General features: G+C 29.2%; 3 protein-coding genes across 5 annotated transcripts; 2 read left to right on the forward strand and 1 right to left on the reverse strand.

Annotated features, from left to right (window-relative positions):
* The first annotated feature begins 1,181 nt into the window (after window positions 1–1,181).
* On the forward strand, window positions 1,182–10,111 carry LOC132945081 (phosphatidylinositol 4-kinase type 2-beta). Of its 3 annotated transcripts, XM_061014704.1 has the most exons (8): window positions 1,182–1,324; window positions 1,509–1,738; window positions 3,876–3,994; window positions 4,094–4,426; window positions 4,489–4,743; window positions 4,837–5,064; window positions 7,870–8,009; window positions 9,211–10,111. In XM_061014704.1, exons 2-8 carry the CDS (start codon window positions 1,549–1,551, stop codon window positions 9,308–9,310), a joined length of 1,365 nt encoding a protein of 454 aa, XP_060870687.1. In that variant the 5' UTR covers window positions 1,182–1,324; window positions 1,509–1,548; the 3' UTR covers window positions 9,311–10,111. The 3 variants fall into 3 exon arrangements, with proteins under 3 accessions (XP_060870687.1, XP_060870686.1, XP_060870688.1); XM_061014703.1 differs by having other exon boundaries at window positions 1,189–1,738; XM_061014705.1 differs by lacking the exons at window positions 1,182–1,324; window positions 1,509–1,738 and adding an exon at window positions 3,632–3,789.
* Window positions 10,112–13,464: 3,353 nt separating this feature from the next.
* Window positions 13,465–18,012, forward strand: LOC132944643 (THO complex subunit 4-like). The gene is made up of 5 exons (XM_061014099.1): window positions 13,465–13,894; window positions 14,672–14,812; window positions 17,235–17,382; window positions 17,446–17,550; window positions 17,613–18,012. The coding sequence occupies exons 1-5, from the start codon at window positions 13,664–13,666 to the stop codon at window positions 17,783–17,785; spliced, it is 798 nt and encodes a 265-aa protein (XP_060870082.1). The 5' UTR covers window positions 13,465–13,663; the 3' UTR covers window positions 17,786–18,012.
* Window positions 18,013–18,845: 833 nt separating this feature from the next.
* On the reverse strand, window positions 18,846–20,919 carry LOC132944644 (ubiquitin-conjugating enzyme E2 S). Its single transcript, XM_061014100.1, has 5 exons — window positions 20,565–20,919; window positions 20,349–20,496; window positions 20,080–20,270; window positions 19,893–20,021; window positions 18,846–19,248 (listed from the first exon to the last, which is right to left on the reverse strand). The coding sequence occupies exons 1-5, from the start codon at window positions 20,571–20,573 to the stop codon at window positions 19,114–19,116; spliced, it is 612 nt and encodes a 203-aa protein (XP_060870083.1). The 5' UTR covers window positions 20,574–20,919; the 3' UTR covers window positions 18,846–19,113.
* Window positions 20,920–21,022: the final 103 nt, after the last annotated feature.

A 21,022-nucleotide genomic window follows, 5' to 3' on the forward strand; every position in this document is an offset into this window, starting at 1 on the left:
ATACGTCATAAATAAATTTAACAAAATTAAACATAATAAATAATCAATAAATAAAAATTACATAGTAATTTCAAACATAGAAATTTTTACAAAAAATCGTTGTTGCTCAGTAATTAAATAGGTCATCTACTATAAAATAGGTGACAAAAAGTTTTCTTTGAGCGACATTTCTGTCACCCTTTGGTGTCACGCAGTTATACCAATAATAAAATCGACCTTATTTTTTCAAATGGTAACCACAATATTTTTTGATGGATTCAGGTAAAGCTTTTTTCTGAACATTTTGACAGTCAAATAATTAATTTTGGTTCGCTAGGTTATTAATTATGGTCCTCTAAAGTTTAGTATAATATGCGTTAATACTTTTAACTGAAATACCTAATTTACAAGAGCGAAGAGCCAAATATTTTTTTCTTAAAACTACCTTTTTGTATACTTAAATAGTTAAATTGGTAATCTAAAATGCTCAAAAATAAAAAACACATAACAAAATTGTTGGCAAACATAGTTCATTATTTATAGTAATTTTTCGTGATATAAAATTGAGAATTATTTTATTTTATAATGATTAATAATAATTTACCTATCTACTTAAATAATTTTTTTTATTATTCAAAACTATTGGACGCGTTAAAAAAATATCTTTTGGGATAAAGATGGGCGCCCAAAAACCGTGCCCCTCTTAATCCGGACTTGATAACATATCATTATATCACAGATTATGATATAAGCAGTCTGTGGTTTTACTGTTTTAGTGTAATAAAATGATAATTTACCACATAATAACAAAATAACAAAAATTAGAATAAAGCAAATAAAGACACCTACAGCGGAAAAAGAGATTTAAGGCTAAAATTATGTTTACCCTTTAGCATAGAAATTAAATGAAACGCATTTTCATATAAGAATTGACTTTTTATCATTTACCAAAAAAAAAGCATTTATTTTGCTTCAAAATCTGTACCCTACTAATTAGTAACTAATTATTATTTATTAAAATAGTTCATACTACATACAGTAGTCAATATTATGATTTATTACGTAACTAAAATTTAAATAATTATTGTTGAATTTTTTCATACAGAATTACAACGTTGTCGTTTCATGGAACAATATGCGCAATCAATTATTGTTCCTGTCATTATCATTTATCTGGCAGACAACGTCGGAGGACGGAGATAGTAGCAATACGCAAACTAGTAAAGCAAAGTGAACTGATCAGGCAAGTTCATTTTCAAAAAAACATCTGTGTCTGTGTTTGATTTGAAAGAATTAATAATTATTATTATTATATATTCTTATTACGAATTACGATTACCTATAGGTATTACATTTTGATTTCAAATTTTCTATAATTATTTTTGTTCAATTTCATTTAGTTTCAATTAATTCTTGAAATTTCTATTTTCTATGCTGTTTATTGAATTTATATGGCTGCCTAGTTTATCACATAATCATCCAATTTATGACTAACCTTGTTTGTCGTGGGCCTAATACCAAATTCTCAGGTGTCCTTGTGTTGGTGAGTCTTTGTTTCCGACTGTCTAAATGAACGAGGATAGTTTGCAACCCAACGGTATACTACAACAGCCGTCACCTACTACATCTATTTACCAGCCAATCGTACCTGACATTGAGTTCGAACAACCCTTAAGCGACAATCTGGACGCCAAAGATAGAGAAAATCAACCACTACTGGGACGCATGGATCATGCTCCGGGTTATAATCATTTTCCTGGTAACTAAATTGATGCATTTTAAATTATATACAATAGTATAATATTAAGACATCTAATAATAGTACATTACTTCTAAGTAGGTATTTAGTTTTTTGCTTCATTGATATCAGTATCACTATTAATTATAATATTATGTATTATGTACATTAAAAGATATTAGTAACAAGACTAATTTATCTAATATACAAAATATTAAACAACCTCTAATAGTAGGTATGTGTAATAAGTAATGACTAAATACATTATACAACTAGGTGTTATCTATAATTAACAATTAACATTAATCTGCTAAATAATAATCATTCATAGCTAATTAAATGATGTAATTAATACCATTTCATTGATCTTTAATTAGTCTTAATTACATAATTATTTAAAAAAATAATATTAAACACCCTCACTATTTATGTTTGTTCAAACTTGTATTGTTTGTATCATCATTCTTAAGAATTTAAAAATATTAATATTTACATTGTGTAATTTTTCACCTATAATAATTAACAATCAATAAAACCTAAATGTTTTTACTATCTTTACACCTAAATTGTTACTGAAAGTAATTTAAAATAGAATAAATATAGGTAATTATTATATAATTGATTTTGTATGTTAATTGCCTAAATATGCATTATAGGATATCTATGACAAAATGTTATACTAAATTGATTTAGCTTGATTGGTTGACAATAGTAATTAAATTAGGTACCTGGCATTATTACATTTTTTGATGCAGTTTCTATTAAAAAAAAAATACTGTAAATTAAATTGTATGGTAGTATTATGCTACAATGAGTCAGCACTATACCTAGATATGTATTTAAACTATAGGGATAATTGCCATATGGCAAGTTGAATTCTAATATCGCATATACCATTTATGGTGGTATATATTTTTCATAAATGAAATATTTTATATACCTAACTATTTATTTGATTTTTTCCTTCATGGCTGACTTAAAAATATGTTGTCTAACAATTTGAATGTAGAAATAATAATAATAATGAATAACTATTTTTAAATGTAGGTAATACAGTATTATTTTATCTGAATTGGTATTGGTATGTCAATAAGCACGATAACATTTTTTATTTTTTTAACTTAAAGTAACTGTTGGAAATTTGTAGTTTTATCAGTTTAGCATTAATAACATTTTTTATTTAGAATAGATATTATGTAAACAATTTTGATGTTTTATAATTGGGGCCTATGATATGATGTACAATTTAAAAATAAAAAAAAATATTTTTAGAATGGATAAAACAATAAAAAATATCAATGAAAGTTGAAATAATATTTGAAAATTGGTATTGGTTAAAAAAAGGCTACTATACTTTCTTTTAGACAATATCTAAAGTATTTTAAATTACAACTATTGGTTTTTCTTAGGAATAATATTTTATTTTATCACGAGCAGTTTTTTTTTTTTTTTAATATTTTACTATTCTAATCATTTATATACATATATATATATTCTACAATGCTTATTATAAAATGTCTAAGATAATATTAGAAAATATATAGCTAAGGTACTTATTATATTATAGAATTATATATATAAATATATTTAATATAGCATTATGCTTTGTAATCAGTTATTCAATATTGAAAGTTCATAACTAAAGGTCAATTGTTATTTTTATATCTGTTTGCCACTGGGTATTGATTGAAGCTGTATAATATTTGTGTGTAGTATCACATCCAAGTATTTATAATAGGTTATATTATGATGAGAAATTCATACAATTATATACCACACCTCTATAAGTACTCAACTTAATGCGTCAATATTGTGTAAAAATAACTGATGATACTGCATATTATTATCATTAATTCTGATAAATGATAATACTTAAATTGTTGTTTATATTATTATATGTATTTGAGCCTTTATTTGAGTATAAAGTTATTTTAGTAACTTTTAGTGAAGTAGTAAGCCACATGATAAATTAGACAGTTTAATATTGTTTTATAATTTATAATTATAGTATTTTAAACTCATGATGTTCGAAGATATATCTATAGTTGATTATGATTGTTATGAAAAATATGGTAAATTTTATATCTGTTATTTAAGTATTATGTATATAGAATATGCAATTAAATTTAAGTTCATACGTTATTTTATTTCTTTGTAGATGATCCGGCATTCAGTTATGTTATTAAACAATCAGAATTAGCTATAGATAATAGCGTCTTCCCTGAACGCATTTATCAAGGGTCCAGTGGTAGTTATTTTGTCAAAGATACAAATTGTGTAAGTTTTACTAACAAATATATACTTTATTTTTTAGTAAATTATTAAAATGTCAATTTACCTTACAAAATTATTAAAACAAATTATTTTTTACTTTAGAAAACTATTGGTGTTTTTAAACCAAAAGATGAAGAACCATATGGATTGTTGAATCCAAAATGGATCAAATGGCTACATAAAAACTGTTGTCCGTGTTGTTTTGGCCGTTCGTGTTTAATACCTAATCAAGGATACCTGTCTGAAGCTGGTGCCAGCCTTGTATCAGTTAAACTTGGATTGAATATTGTACCAAAAACTAAGGTTGCAAAGTTGGTTAGTGAGACATTCAACTATGGACGTATAGACAGAGAGAAGACTAGAATGAAACATGCTATTAACGATCATTTTCCTAAATTGGGACGGCGATTTAATAGACTTGGTCTTAGGCCCAAAGTATGTAAAGTAAATTTCAATTTAGGTGAATAATTGAATAATTTGTATAATATTACTTTCAGATAGGATCCTTCCAATTATTCATGGAAGGTTATAAAGATGCTGAATATTGGCTTAGGCGACTTGAATTAGCTCCATTGCCATTAAATCTTCAATCCCGTTTTCAAATTCAATTTGAAAGGCTTGTTGTGTTAGATTATATTATTCGAAACACTGATCGAGGTAATGATAACTGGTTGATTAGGTATGATCAACCGAGCTTAAGCACAAGCCCAAATGCTAGCCTTACAAATTCTACAGTCAGTGAAAGCTCAAATGTAAGCTAAATTATTGTATATTTTTTTTTACTTGTTTATAAATATTTAAATATTCAAATAACTTAATATGTATTGGTGTCCTCGTTTCTATAGGAATGGAATAGTGTTCAAGAACCAGACATAAAGATAGCAGCTATTGATAATGGCTTAGCATTTCCATTTAAACACCCTGATTCATGGCGTGCATACCCCTATCATTGGGCATGGCTTCCACAAGCAAAGATTCCATTCAGTAAAGATACAAAAGAACTAGTATTGCCTTATCTGTCTGATATGAACTTTGTTCAAGATTTGTGTGATGATCTTTACACTTTGTTTAAGGTAAAAAGAAAAGTATTTATTATATATAAGAAAAGATTTTGAAGGTTTTAAATTATATCATAATATCTGAACTCCACAAAACAAAAAAATCCAACTAAAATAAATTTAGTTTGAGTCTACCCCTTTGATAAATCATTGATTTCCTGTACAACATTTCCATATAGGAGTTTTATTTATATAAATAAATATTACCAACAATTACAAAGATTTAAGAATTTTTTTCCAAAATTTCAAAGTTAACTTGTTTCTTGTATCATTTAATTGCTATAGTAATATCAGTACAGTATATACTTTACCTATTTCTATATGTGAAAAAAAGTTTTGATTTTCAACTTCAATATCTTAGACATTTGAAGTTCAAATTTGGACAAAATTAGATATTTAGATGAATAATAACTATTTTAATTTAAATTGTAATTGAAAAATATTCATTGTGGGGACTTGAAACTCTAACGAAGGTACAATGTACATACTTATATTTTATGTGATATTTATATATGCGCAATGACATTTTGAAAACTTTTAGTTTAAGCTATTACCTATTTATACCACAAACCTATAATTTATACCATCCTATGTTAATGCAGTATTAACTCAAAAGTTATAAACAATAGTAAATTATCTATATATATAAAAATGGAGACAAAAAATTCGAAATTGCATCAGTTGAGAACGGCTGGGCCGGTTTTGCTAAAATGTTTTTTAAATGATAGAGAATGTCGGGGAGCGGGTTTATAGCATAAATTATGGACCTAACTGATGTGAGTTAGAGATTTAGAGACAAAAACTGAGTTACACCGGTGGCGCCATCTAGCAGAAAAAATATAAATAATATAAAAATAATAATAATAATAAATAAATAATACAAATATCGATAATAGCTGGGCTTGAAATCGATTAATATCGATAAAAATCGAAAAAAAATAATATATTTTTATATTCTGGTTGATATACATTTTTTATTTTAGACACTCATAACTCTAAGCATAAAAATTCTCTCCAAAAAACAATAGTCGTTTTTGATTGAAAAAGTTCTTCGATAACATAAAACGATAATGTTTCAAAATAAAATGAATAATGTGCCAACTATTATATTTGTTTACTCTAGAGTTATGAGTGTCTAAAATAAAAAATGTATATCAACCAGAATATAAAAATATATTATTTTTTTTCGATTTTTATCGATATTAATCGATTTCAAGCCCAGCTATTATCGATATTTGTATTATTTATTTATATTATATATTATTATTATTATTTTATAAAGCTGTAGAGTTTGTTTGTTTGTTTAAACGCGCTAATCTCAGGAACTACTGGTTCGAATTGAAAAATTAATTTTTTGTTGGATAGTCCATTTATCGAGGAATAAATTAATAGAAGCCTGGGGAAGTGATCAAACAGGGATTTTGAGACTTACGGTGGAAATGTTTGTTTATATATATGGTCGTTATTGGTTATAGAAAAAATAATTAATAGATAAAATATTTATTTATTTTTTAAAAAGGGTTGATTTTTTTTAATGAAATGATTATTTTTAGAAATGGTTGAATTTTAAGAAAGGATTAATTTTTAGAAAGGGTTACATTTTAGGGGAAAATGTCAACAATTTACTTTTTACTTTTTTAAAAAGGGCTAAATTTCCTTTTTTACTTTTTACTTTTTTTATCAAAGTTATACTAAGTAAAAACGACAAACTTGGTATGACTTTGATACTTTAGAGTTAATTCATACACTTACGTACAAACAGCACGGGGTCCGCGATCTACCGCATGTAGATTGCCTACTTGATAATAACTGCTGCGAATTAGAATTTTTATCTCGGGCAGCAGAAAATTTAAGATAAATATAGAATATCAAACACCGAATATTTAATAACGTATTGAACAAAGTTTGAGTCATATAAAAGTTTGTACATTTAACGGGTAACGAAGTGCACGGTATCAGCTACTATTATTATAATAATGAAATGTTTAATAATATAATTAATATAATGTTTTTGGGAAATTAAATCAACTTACTGTAGTACTAATTAGTTAAATAAATATCTTTAATAAAAATATCAACTAACATATCATGAAATATACTTAATAATATAGGTTGATAAATTGTCTTCATTCAGAATCGTTCTTCAAATTCTCAACATCTAATATACATCTGTACATCAAAGCCGTTACTTAATTTCCCCCCTTTTTCTTCTTAAATCAGAATTGTATTTCATAAGTTATGATGTTTGTTACGTTATAATTTTTTATTGAATTAAATTATGAAATACAACTTCATAACAAATTTAAGTGTAATGTGTTTTTTTTTAATAAATATATTGTACTTTTTTTTTTTTTTTATTGAACTTAAGCCTGGCGACTATGACCATTAGCTGTTGTAGGGGTTATGAACTGTGGTAGGGGTAAGGTTGGTACGGTAGGTTGGTTTTACGATTGTTTTTTTTTAACAATTGTTACGGTAGGTAGCAAACATATGTATGTGTGGCAAGGTTTTTAACTACTATGAACCCGGGTGGTTACCCATCCGGGAGCTAGTAGCTGTGGCCGTTACTTACTCCCTGTTGCATTCCGCAACTGGTAGCAGCTAACGCGCCACGCCAAGCCACAATATTGTACTTATAAAAGTTAAACAGTGACTATCTAATAAATTGTATTGCATTAAGGCTGAATTAAAAAATATAAATATTTGTATAACATAGACTAACTATTAATGCCTATACATAATACATATCCTGTTAATTATAATACTACAATTTTATTTTTAAAAATAAGCTAATTATTGTTCATATATTTCAACTTACAGATGGACAAAGGATTTGATAGACATATGTTTGAAAAGCAAATGAGTGTTATGCGTGGACAGATATTAAATTTAACTCAAGCTCTAAAAGATGGTAAAAGTCCTGTACAACTTGTTCAAATGCCAGCCGTTATTGTTGAACGGTAATGACAAATAATATTAATTCAGTATCTATAGTTTGGCCTTTACTGTTAACAATTATTTGATTTGCCCAAAGGTTACCCTTAGCTGTACTCTATCTTAAATAAGAGAACCTTCAGGTGGCCAGAAAAATGTTGCCTGTCAGATTTTGCACATCAATTAAATCGGTTTTCATTGATTTCTTATTTACGATTGGACATATCCAAATAATTGCTTTAGGGCTCTAGTCGATGAAAAAAAAGTGATTTTTAGACCAAAAAGCCAACAAAACTGGAAGAATTTGGTTTGACAGAATTCAATTTTGAAAACGAATTATGACTGATTAACAAGCTCACTAGGTTTGACCAGAGGCGATTTTTAAGATTCAAATTATAATTAGTGTCATAGTGAATCGTATGTGAATAATATAAATTTGTATTCATGGATATCACAGCTGAAAATAGATGCTTAAAATATTCTCAACTGAAACCTAGTAAACCTGGTGATCAATAAAAATAAGTTTTTAAAATTGAAATCCGTCAAACCAAAATTCTTCAGTTTTTTTTTGGCTTTATAGTCTAAAAACTATTTTTTTTTTAAATTGAAAAAAGTTTATCTTATTTAATATGCCAATGCCTGTGTGTACGTAAGTTAATTGATGGCGAATATAAATAACAACCGAACTACCAGGAGGTATTATGCAGGCCTACTGTCATGATTCAGGACATTTCTAGAAAATATTGACCGAAAACAATTATAGATTAAACTCACACATACTAATGCTTGTTTACGAACACTTACAAGTAATTTTAATGTCATCGCGTTAAATTGCTTATATTAATTTCCTTAAAACAAGGCCGACTAGAGCCCCCTTAACTGTATTAGTCTTAGCAAAATGCAATCAAGCTATATCCAAAATAAGAAGCCACCAACGGGTCACGGTTTTCTTATGTATATCAGGTATTCAGGTGGCTTTTTATTTTGAACAGGGTATAGGCGTGTTATTAGAATAATAAAGTGACACTCCTGAGTTCTGAGAACATAGCACCACAAGGTGTGTGTTAGCCACACCCATTAGATAGAAGCCTGCCAACTGAGGTTACTCTTATTTGAAACAGAATGTATACATGTACTAATAATGAATTAAATTATTAAAAGTTTGTTTTATAAAATAATATTTTTGTTAAGCTTTGTACAAAGTTATAATATTATTTTATTTTTCAGGTCTAAAGGTCATGTGGGAACTACTTCCAAGTTTCGTTCATTCAGTGATACATTTACTCAAAGATTTCAAAACAAAAGTCCTTTCTTTTCCTGGTGTTAAATGCTCTTTATTTATAATACATACATTTTAATAGTGGTCAGTGTATTTTAAAATTTTTTATTATAATTGCAACATTACAGCTAATAGATTTTTTATGAAATTGTCTTTATTTTTGTTGCTTAAGTTTTTTGATTAGTTAATTGTTGGTTTTAAATGTTTTAATACATACATTGTCTGATCATCACAATTATTTTTAAGAAAATATAATCCTTGAGATTTTAAATTAAAAATATACTATTTAAGTGATTTTTTTTATTATGTGCTTTACTTCTGTTGATAATGAAGTAAATCACTTAATTTTGCATCTAGTTCTAGTCTCAAGTTAATATCCTAATAATTAAATTAATTTATGTGTTATACATTGAAAAGAATGTCAACATTGTGTGTAATATATAATAATAGAAGGCTGTGGATGTATTAAAAATAATAACTTGATATTTTTTCGGAAAACAGGGATAAACAGCCTATAGTTATTTTAATTGTATTTTTTTTTAAATTAAAAATTAAGGTTGCATTCGGAACTGAAGTAATATATTATATTATGCATTTGTTTAAATCAGTTCTATAATTCTGTAAGTCTGAGGCAAAACATTGCAATTATTCTGCAGTTGATAACTGATATTTTATATTAAATTCAGTTCCTAGTTCAATCGTAATATGTTATTTACATTTATTTTATAAGTTATTTTTCTGCATTGTAGTTTAATAATTATTATTTTTTCATTCCACCATTAATTTATAAACATATTATTGTTATTTATACTCAAACATTAAATAAAATATTAAATAAAAATAAAAAAAGTTTTATTTAATTTGTATATAGGTAGTTATACTAATTGTCTAGGTGGATTTCCAAGGGTATCATTTGAGTTGGGTTTAGGATGTTGGGGGGAGGGGGGTTAGCCCCACCCACCAAACAGACGGCTTCTTAGTTGTGTTGGTTACTGGGATCAAGCCCTCATATTTTTAACATCAATGTCATCCTCTCGATCACATGTCTCCCGATTGATGTTAAAACTGTTAGCCCTCATTGACATTTTAATGGATTTACGACTATTCTAAGTGAGATCGGAATCGTTTATTAACAGAATGTAGGATGTTTTCGGTCCATACTTTTCTTGTCTCAAGTTCATAAAATTCTTTTTAACGGCATATAACCACTGTTGCTTTGGACGACCTCGTGGTATTTTCCTATTATTTTGTTCACAAGTAATGTCTTCATTGTACTATTTTTGGATCTCCAAATGTGGCCTGCCCACTCCAGTCTTGTACTTCTTACATATTGGCCTATATTTCCTTTTTTGTACAATCATTTCGGCTGTTTGTTTGCTCTTCGCTCCCAAACATAAGTATCGGGGTCATATTATAAAGGTCTACTAATCTTCCTTAAAACTTTTCCCTCAAAAATATTTTATCTCTTATCGCCTGCTGTTGTAGCCCATGTATTGGTGGTGTGTCATACCAGTCGTGTGGATACATGAAATATGCATTTTCTTTAGTTTTACTTCGCATTAATTGACTCAAACATGTGTGACATGGGCACATGGCAAAGTATCAACCATTTCCTACTTTCAAGTGGAGCTTAATTTCGTTATGCATGCATAACAAAATATTGTTAAATGTAGTTCCTATTGTTTATATTGACAATTGACCCCAAGGTATTTTAATTCCTGTACTTGTTGAAAAGATATTCTATCAACTTTCCAGTCTGACTCATCCTCATAATTTTGTATGCTTGTACATATTACATATATTTAGTTTTTCCTCGTTCACCGATAATCCCGAATATCTGCATACTCTCATTAAGCTAGACATACTATCTGTAACATCCTGTTTTTTATCGACCATGATTATTATATATTGTCTGCATAGGCTATAATAGAGCGTATGACTTTCGTTTACTTCCATTTTGCATTGTTGTTGCATTCTCCTTATTACACTTTCAAATTTTAGATTAAATAAATAGGTAATAAAGCATCACCCTGTCTTAGTCCTTTATCGGTTTCAAAAGAATCTGAAAGCTCAACTTGTACCCTGATTACATACTTTGTTACTGTTGCATAACTTTTTTAAGTTAACAATTTTAGTTGGTATTTCCTAGTTTGTTAGGATCCATAATTTCTTTCGGATTATATCATCATAAGCTTCTTTGAAATCCACGTACACTAAATGTATATGATATATCTATCTTTATTATATTCATAAAGCTTGCTTAAAATTTACCGTACTGTGAATATGTGGTCAGTCATCAACTTCCTATTTCCCCCTCCTGAAGATTATATTTCAAAAAGTTATAAAGTTGGAACTATAAGTCCGACTGACAAATTCTGATTGTAACATTATGCTTAACACGTTAAAATATACCTATATAGATTTCAGAAAAAATTCCTAAAAATCGAGCTAAACTGCATATTTCAATATATTTGTGCAATATTAAATTTGTAATAGTGATTAGTGATTACTGATTATGATAGTGTTTATTACGAAGAAATATTTGGTATCTTAGTTACAGCTACCATATGGGCATAGAAGTATAGAACAATATGATGTGGGATTTGTTGTTTATATAAAATATACTAATTAATACCAATAAATAATAAGTACATGCCTAAATATGGTTCGTCAGCTTAAAAAAAGTCAAGGGGGGGGGGGGGGATACGACATCAAATTCCTCCCCCGTAATTACACCGGTGAAACAGGATAAACGCTCTAGTGAAAATCAAATACCTAGCTTGTCAGGACATGGAACATTAGGATCTAGTTTAGTAGTTTATATTGGTGAAGATCGTGGGGAGGTAAGACTCCCCCCCCACGCACATTGATGTTAATAATGTTAGCCCCTCTGAAATTATAATGGATTTCCGCCTATGTCTAGTTAAGTATTACATTCAAATATACAATTGCATTTTGATTCCCATTGAGAGGACGTCGCACACGCATATTGGGTTGTCTCAGTCTTCACACGTACGACATAGCAAATTTTCGTTCACTAGTTTCAATAACTTAACCTATTATATAAGAGGACGCTATACGGATATTTGTTGTCTCCGTCTTACAATAGTGCGTGACATGGGCACATGACAAATTTACGCTCAGAAGATCACGTTTATCTTCGTTAGTTTAAAAACTAGAGAAAATCTACCTATTATAAAACTTGATGTTATATCTGTGTTTGTATGTGGGTTTTTTTTTAATTTAAAATATATATATTTTTTGAATTACAAATGGTTATACTTATAACGTACTTAAAAACTGAATTATCGTAAAAACCCACGTACAAACATAGTTAATGTTCTTACTATCAAGTTTTATAATAGATAGATTTTCTCTAATTTTTAAACTAATGGAGATAAACGTGATCTGCTGAACGTAAATTTGCCATGTTACGCACTTGTAAGACGGAGAGAAACAAATATCTATGTAGCGTCCTCTTAATGTGCTGTCGCCTGTCAGTTTTGATATTAGATTGAATTGGACTTATTATAAAACTTTTAGGTAACAACATTATCTGTATTCTCTTTCTCTCGTTGGTGTTTTACTATATTTTAATTTTTGAGCGAATTTTTATGAGCATTTTAAAATATTAATATTTTACATAGCCACATAGGTACTCATATAATATGTTATAGTCCATAGGGCAGTTAAAAAAAGTATTATTTTATATATCATCAAAATATGTACGCGAAAAATTTCCTTCAAAAACACTTGCGCGTTCCAAGAATCGGGGTTACTGAGTAATGAGTGGTATAATTGTAAAAACACGTATAAACAAAATTGTAGAGGAGATTATAACACATAATATAAAAATTATAATCGGCCATCTGGATCCGTAAGAAGCATCATGCAATATTGTAAAAAAGCGTAAGCATATTAAAGTATTAAACTATAACAGTAAACAGAAGGAAAAGTCTGTTGAAAATTTATATGTTTAAACTGGGTGGGAGGATGCGGCTTCGCACTTATTCTTTTGTATTCAAATTATTGGCGCCATTTTATCAGTGTGTCCAACGTAATCACTTTGGGCATTTTTTTATACACAACTTACTATTGTTTGTTCTCCCACCACTCACCACTTCATCAATCAAACACAAGTAACCAACATTGAGTATTACTCTATGGGTCTACCGCAGTGTATAAACTGTAAACAGAACAGGGTACTGACGGGACGTAAAGTACAAAAGCGTGTGAGTAGTGGCAACCGTGGTTCGTGAAACGAGTAACTACGTAACATTGTGTTTTGTCGTTGACGATTGTTTGCATTGCGGCCATTTTTGTTAAACATTTTTCACTGCAGACCCCTTAGCGTGGTTTCAGATTTGCGCTTACTAAATTTTCTACCGCAATCGACTCAAGATGGACTTGAGCTTAGACGAACTTATCAAGAGCAAACGGTCAACGTCCCGCGGTGGACGTCGTGGTGGCGGAAGACAAGGCGGTTCTAGAGGCGGCGGTGTCAAACGCGGAGGCGGTGGTGGCGGAGGATCGAATTTCCGATCAAATGGTGCTGCCGGCGGTGGCGGTGGCCCTATTCGTAGAGGCAGGGCGATGGCCAGGCGTTCAAATGGATTTAGTCCTTATTCCAAGGTGAGAAACACGTGAAAGTCGGCGAGCTTTTTGAATGGTGGCGACTATTTTGTGCCGCCGCATGTCTGTAAGAGCTACCTATTTCCACGAAGTAACCATTCTGTTTGCATGTTGAGGAAGGAGTATTGGTTATTACTTTTTTCCGACTAAACAAACGGTAATCCATCGTCATAGAAATCGTACGGTGGAACTATATCATATAACATAGTTGCTGTTTTTGCCTTATTTTCTTTGGCAGAATGATGGGTTGGTTGTTGTCAACAATCAATATGTTTAGGACAAATGTAACGACCATAGTGTGCGTTGCGTGATCTATTTATACGTAGGGGAGACCTATAGTTTATAATTTTATGGGTACACAGCGTACATTCTTAAAATTAACAGGGGAAGCTGTATCCCCCCAATTTTACGTATACTGTAACAATGGCTTGGTGTGTTTGAAAACTTAACTTAAACTGTTAGCATTTGTCATTTGACAACTGCTGTTTACTAAGATTATTACAAAGGTAACAGAATTAGTATCTATACTATGTTCCATGGAACATAAACATGTCCAAACATGCCTTGGCCCAACCAAAATCGGGTTTCTGCCCATCCCCTCATGATACCATGTTATAGGGAAACCAGTGTCAATAGCGGGTGGATGGGGGAGAACCGGCATGTATTATAACCGAGTTCGCTTAATGTAATATATTATATTACGTTATTGATAATATTATTATTATTATTATTGTATATTAATGATTCATATGTTTATTTATAATTATATTTTTTTAGGGTGATGTGAATGGATCGTGGACTCATGATATGTACGAAGGACCTAAAAGACAACAAATGAGAGGTGGTCTATCTACTACCAATATTCATAAGATAGTCATATCAAATTTGGATTTTGGAGTTACATCAACAGATATACAGGTTTGATTAAGATTAAAACCTAGATTTATTTGTCAATGTTTTCTTATTAATAACACTTGGAAATGCCTGTTTCATTTTTGTTCCTAATTTAATTTGGTAATTTAACTATTTTTCAAACATTTATTTTGTTTCATTTAAATAGTAATGTTTGGATACAGTTAATAATATATTTGTTTCACGTATATTTAAATGCCGCTATGAATGGTTTAATTACTATCAAACATTTTAGAAGAAATACCTAATGTTAATTTTTGTTATCTTGACACTTATTATTAATTGAAAAATGTTTAGTTCTATACTTAATATCAAATGTAATTTAATTGACCTAAAAACTTAACAAGCTTTAAGTAAATCAAGACGAACACTTCAATTTTAATAAATTTCTTATTAATTGAAATGTGGATAAAGTTTTCATAACCTAGGAATATAAAACAATTTATTTAACAATAGATATCTGCAAATTGTACTACTTTTAGGCTTCAATTTATTATTTAATGTGAATAAATTCGAAAACATTATTTTTCCAGGCATCTTCAGCCGATTGCAGCTTGAAGATACCTAGATAGAATGTTCACCACATGTTGTTAGATCCACTATTGGTTCAAAGCTGGGGTTTCATTTGTGTTGTAAACTGCCGTCCGAGAACGACCCATGGACAGTGTTTTCTCTTTATAATTTCTATACCTGGCTACTCAAGATAAAATTATTACAAAAGAATTCGGTTTTCACTACAACTAATGAAAAATTTTTTTGCCTAAATTTAATTCTGGGAAAATGACCCAATATTAATAAGCCACTGACTACTAAACATGATATTTTGTAACTCATTTCTGAGTATGCGAGTTGACATTTTTAAAATTGCTATATTTATCATAGTGTCTTAAGATATTATGGTAGTCATGAGTGCTTCACTGAATTATTGACAAGCATGGACAGTGACAATTTTAATTTAAGTAATGCACATGGCGTTTTGAAAAGTATTTTTCACGGGTACACCAATTGTATTAATTTATTTTTGTTTTAAAAACACCACATTTAAAATATTAAAATATTTGAAAATTATCTACATCATTAAATACATTGATTCTACGCCGACATTTAAGAAAAAACGTAACAACATCTACATCTTTAAACAGAAGTCACAACTAGAAGAAAATATATTCAAAATTACACATTTGGTGTACCTGTTGCTAAAATCACAATTTTATTGTGCTATTACTATCGATAGTATAAAATTAAATTATATTAGGCTAATTTTTTTTATTAAACACTTCCTTATTATTGGACAAGCGTCCAATAACAAATGTTGAATGATATGTTTATGAATAAAATATCAATTTCTGAGTCTTTGAATAGTACTGTTATACAGTAATATGACAAATTTATGAGGTACTGATTTGGAAATAAAATAGTTGGGAACTATAGTTATTGAGATTATAACTAATTTTGGTGATTTTTCTTGAATAAAAATATCTTTATGAGTTTTTGGTTTTTGTTGTTTTGTTGTTGGATTCAATGGATCTTCTGTGATTGATTTTTATTGATTATTCAAATTAATATGCTTACTTCAACAATGCTGCTGATATATTGGAAAATTCAGAATTACAGATACTTCAACTTCCAAGGAGAAAATTAATTGTTCAGTTAAAAAAATTGAGAATTGAAAATTGAATCATTAAAAATGCCTATACACTGTGTTTGCAAAAGTTAAACTGAGTGAAAATAATAATTGTTTCGACTAATAAAACCAAATTATTGATATTGTATCATTCAAAAAAGAAATACATTTTAAGAAAAATAAAATATTTACTGGTTTTGACTAATAAAACCAAATGATAATATAATGTAAAGAAGAAATACATTTCAAGAAAAAATAAATATTTACTCGGAAATTTAAAAAAAGAATCTTGTTGATGCATTTTATTATTAAACTATCATGTCAAGATTAATGAACGGAAAATCTGTGGAAAAAACATTTTGTAACGATGATCAAAGAATTTGAAAAGTTACTAACTTTTTAGCCAGATATTAAAAATAAATATACATAATTTAAGAGAAAACCTAATATTACACAAGGAAGCTTTAATCACAACCTACACCATCACTATCATCATCTCCATCACCATCTTATAAACAACATCAGACTTCTGAAGCTACACTACTGATTGATTATAATAAAGTAATGATATTACTTGATGATTAAAAACAATTTGCTGCTGTCATTTCCTCTCATTAACTAGAGACTTTTTAAAAAGTAATCTAAACTTTAGTATATTCCTTGATAATTTTATGTCTTTCTGGATTTATAAATATTAAAACTTATCTTGTGAATGATTGTTTACTGTTTAGTATTGGCATGGATGGTTACATATTAAGTGGTATTGAATGTAAAAGATCTATTTTAGTGGTTTTTTTTTTACAGGAACTTTTTGATGAATTTGGGCCTTTAAAAACTGCTACAGTTCACTATGATAGATCAGGAAGGTCTTTAGGAACAGCCGATGTTGTTTTTGATAGTAAGAATGCTGCATTAAAAGCAGTTCGTCAATATAACAACGTTCCCCTGGATGGTATTTATTTTAAATATACTTTTCTTATATTATATTGTATTAATTATTAATTGTTCATTTAAGGTCGTCCCATGAAGATAGAACTTGCCACGGACTTATCTACTGTTGCTAATCTTGCTACACGTCTGAGTAGACCAGCCCAATTACCAGTCCGGGGTACTCGTGGTGGTAAGTCTTAATTTTGCTGTTTTATTTACAAACAATATGTCTTGACTTAAAATTTTTTATAGGAGTTAGAGGTAACCGTGGTAACACTAGAGGTGGTCGTGGTAACACTCGCGGCAACAGCAGAGGACGAGGTGGGGGCAGTAGCAGAGGTGGCAGGAATAACGAAAAAAAGATGCCAAATAAAGATGAACTAGATGCACAACTTGATAGCTATATCAAAAGCAAGAATAACTAATTGATGTACTTATTTCTTTATTTTCTAATATCTATTTTTAAGTTTAATAGTGTTTGACAATTAAAACAGTGTTATTAGTTATTAACTAAAATAACTCGTAATAATTTATATTAGGTTAAAGTAAATTGAACCTGCAATTATACACTTTTACAATTTAACTACTTTCCAATTACTTGTATATTATTCCCCTTATATTTTCATGCAAAATATAAACTTTTTTATTGTAATACATTTATTTTATTTATGTTATTACATACAATCATTAAAATGGCTTAAATTCCTCTTAACATTTTTTCCCTATCTTTTATTTCGATATTATTCAATTGAGATATTTTGTTCTTTATACAAAGCTAATCAAAAAATAAGTGGTTTGATTTAATATATCATTATGTACATTATTAATCTAAGATAATACTATGTCTTTCAAAATTAGGTGTCATTACTTCGATTCCTGCTGAGCTCAGGCATTTACCGTAGTTTTCCTATTATCCATTTTCAGTTCTCCAGTTCTGTGGTACTGGTGCTGATTGTTAAGTGGGTGGGGATTCTCTGATAACCGGTTTTAAATAGAGCGTTATAAATTGTTTTGTGGTGTAGACAATTGCATTTTATATGAAATAAAATGAAACATTATCATAATAACTGCTTCTTTTTTTTAACTTTGTAATCTAATGCAGGAGTTTTCAATCATAGCAAATTATTCAGGTTCTCTAATATTATGTTTGTGAAAATGTAATATTAACTAGAACACAGATAAGACAGTAGGAGAAAACATGCATACTTAATGTTAATAGTATTGTCATTTAGCATTGAGAAGGTGGAATTATTTGTTTCATTCATTATGTATGTAAAAGAATATGGATTTTAAGTACTTTGAATTTTTGCAAGTCCTAAAGTATGAAAATTAATTTTGGTGTTATTTTATGATAACATATAAATAATAGTTTATCTATTAATGAGAGGTTTTACCTAGCCCTATGAACATAATTTGAACATGTTTACATATTATATAGAATTATTTATTTTTGAAACATTCTCATATGTAAGGAACAAAATATAATCACTTTTTAGAACATTTTATATTATAATAAATTATCTATTAAATATTTTATATACATACAGGTTACAAATTTTGAATTAGCTTAACACTTGTTTGAATTCACAAAATAATTGAATCTTAATTTTATTACACAGCAACCGAACAAAAAAATACAGGAATTGGAAAAATCTATTTTTTTAGTAGGGTTTCAAGGAGCTATAAAATATAATGACGACGTTCGATTGAGGTTCATCCAATATAATATAATACAAGTTTAAATATTCATAATCTAAAGTCTTTTCAATGTTTTCCTTTTATCTTTAGAAATTCTTTTCTTTTCTAATGTTTTACTACCAGCATGTTTTTTGGCTAATGGACCATCACTTGAATCTTCTTCTCGTCCTATCTTCATACTTTTAGGTATCTGAAACAATTAATGTAATTATGAAATAATGACTATTGTAAACAAATACTGTTTAAGCTACTGAATTTGTTGATTTTTAAATTTATTTTTAGGTAAAAAAAAATTACTAATACATGTAGTAGTATGAAGCATTGGAATCAACAGCTTAAGAGTTGTTTATATTGTAAACTATTTATTATTTTAAAAATTAATTTCTAATTTAACTAAATAATTATTATTACATTACAAACCCAGTCTTATTTTGTTCCAAAAGAGAATACCTACTTTCTGCGCATTGTGACTGGCAGCGCTGAATGATGCCTAATGTCCCCCTAACCTTACTCAAATGGTAAAGCTGCTGTTTTTCAAAGACAACAGTACAGGCTTGTTATCGCGGCAATGTCTCTGATAGGAAATGGACAGGGCCAGACATAACTGGTTAATGGTTTATGTATTTCTTTTGGAACATAGTATAAGACCAGTTTTATTTTTATAATCAAGATCAATGCATAGCCTTATATTAAACTATTTTACAACATTTATGTCTTGTTAAGGTTGGTTGTGTCACTCAACGAGTATGGGTTAGCGTAAATTTTTTTTCATAAATCGATGAGAATCATAATATCTAAAAAATGTATATAAATATTAAAAACTGAAATGTATACCGGAGCATGAATTTCTGTTATCATTTGCGCTCTTTGGAAATAATGATCATATTCTTCTAATAGAAGTTTGCCAGCTTCTTCATTTAAAGCGGATTCTGCATTTGGTACTATTAATAAACATTTAATTGTCTACAAAACAAAAAAAAATCGATTAAACATTTTTAATGAAATTTATTAGAAAACTTACAAGAAGAATATGTTTTATTCCTAAATCTTGTTTCCAATCCCTCTTCAAAGTGTTGACACATATTTCACCACTGCTAGCTACGTTTGGATGGAAAATTTTGGTAAGGAAATATGCTTTAGGTGGTGTATGTGGAAAGTCTTTTCCCAACACCAATTTTACATTGAACCGCCCGCCAGCATACGGTGTACCCGCTGTGCAATAAAAGCAGAACACGTTTATTCGATTCTATCAGAAGTGTTCGTTTCAAAACTTATAATTTTCTAACATACCAGGACCGTCGATGAATGCTTGGATGTCAGTGACATCAGAATCGTTGACGACAATTCGTATGCCTTCTGGAGGGTCTTTTATCAGTTCTTCTTGTTCTCGTACTAGCCTGCGGATAGTCTGCGGTGACAGGTTTTCGACGTTGGAAATCTAAAAAGAACGTCAAACAAAGGATATTATGAACACGACAGCAACGAATGTACGGTGATAATACTTACGGAACTCATACTTGTCTCAGTGGACCAACAAATGGATGAAATCCAATGGCACAGTACACAATCGGCGTTGTCGTTACTCGCGATTGGATATTTTATATTTTTATTTTGGATATTTGGAATTTTGGACGCCGACCGCCTGTATAACGACTAACGATATTATAGACGACGTGACTAGGCAATGGGTAAATGGGATTGCCTCCGTAAATCCGCGATAGGAGAGAATTCAAAATAAAATCTCAACAATAATAAAAACGATATCAGTATAATTCAGTTCCTGTCGTGGCATACAATAATAATTGTAAGGCGGTCGACACGGACAAAGGTAGCCATTTTAACGTTTCATTCTCTCCATCGCCCCCACCAATGCGTGTTGGACCAATGGGATTTTGGATATCTCGATTTCGAAACGTAACGGTTTATTTGCGATCGTGTGTAACCGAGAATAGTCGACGAATAAC

Source organism: Metopolophium dirhodum, chromosome 5, assembly GCF_019925205.1.
Source record: "Metopolophium dirhodum isolate CAU chromosome 5, ASM1992520v1, whole genome shotgun sequence".
Taxonomy (NCBI): domain Eukaryota; kingdom Metazoa; phylum Arthropoda; class Insecta; order Hemiptera; family Aphididae; genus Metopolophium; species Metopolophium dirhodum.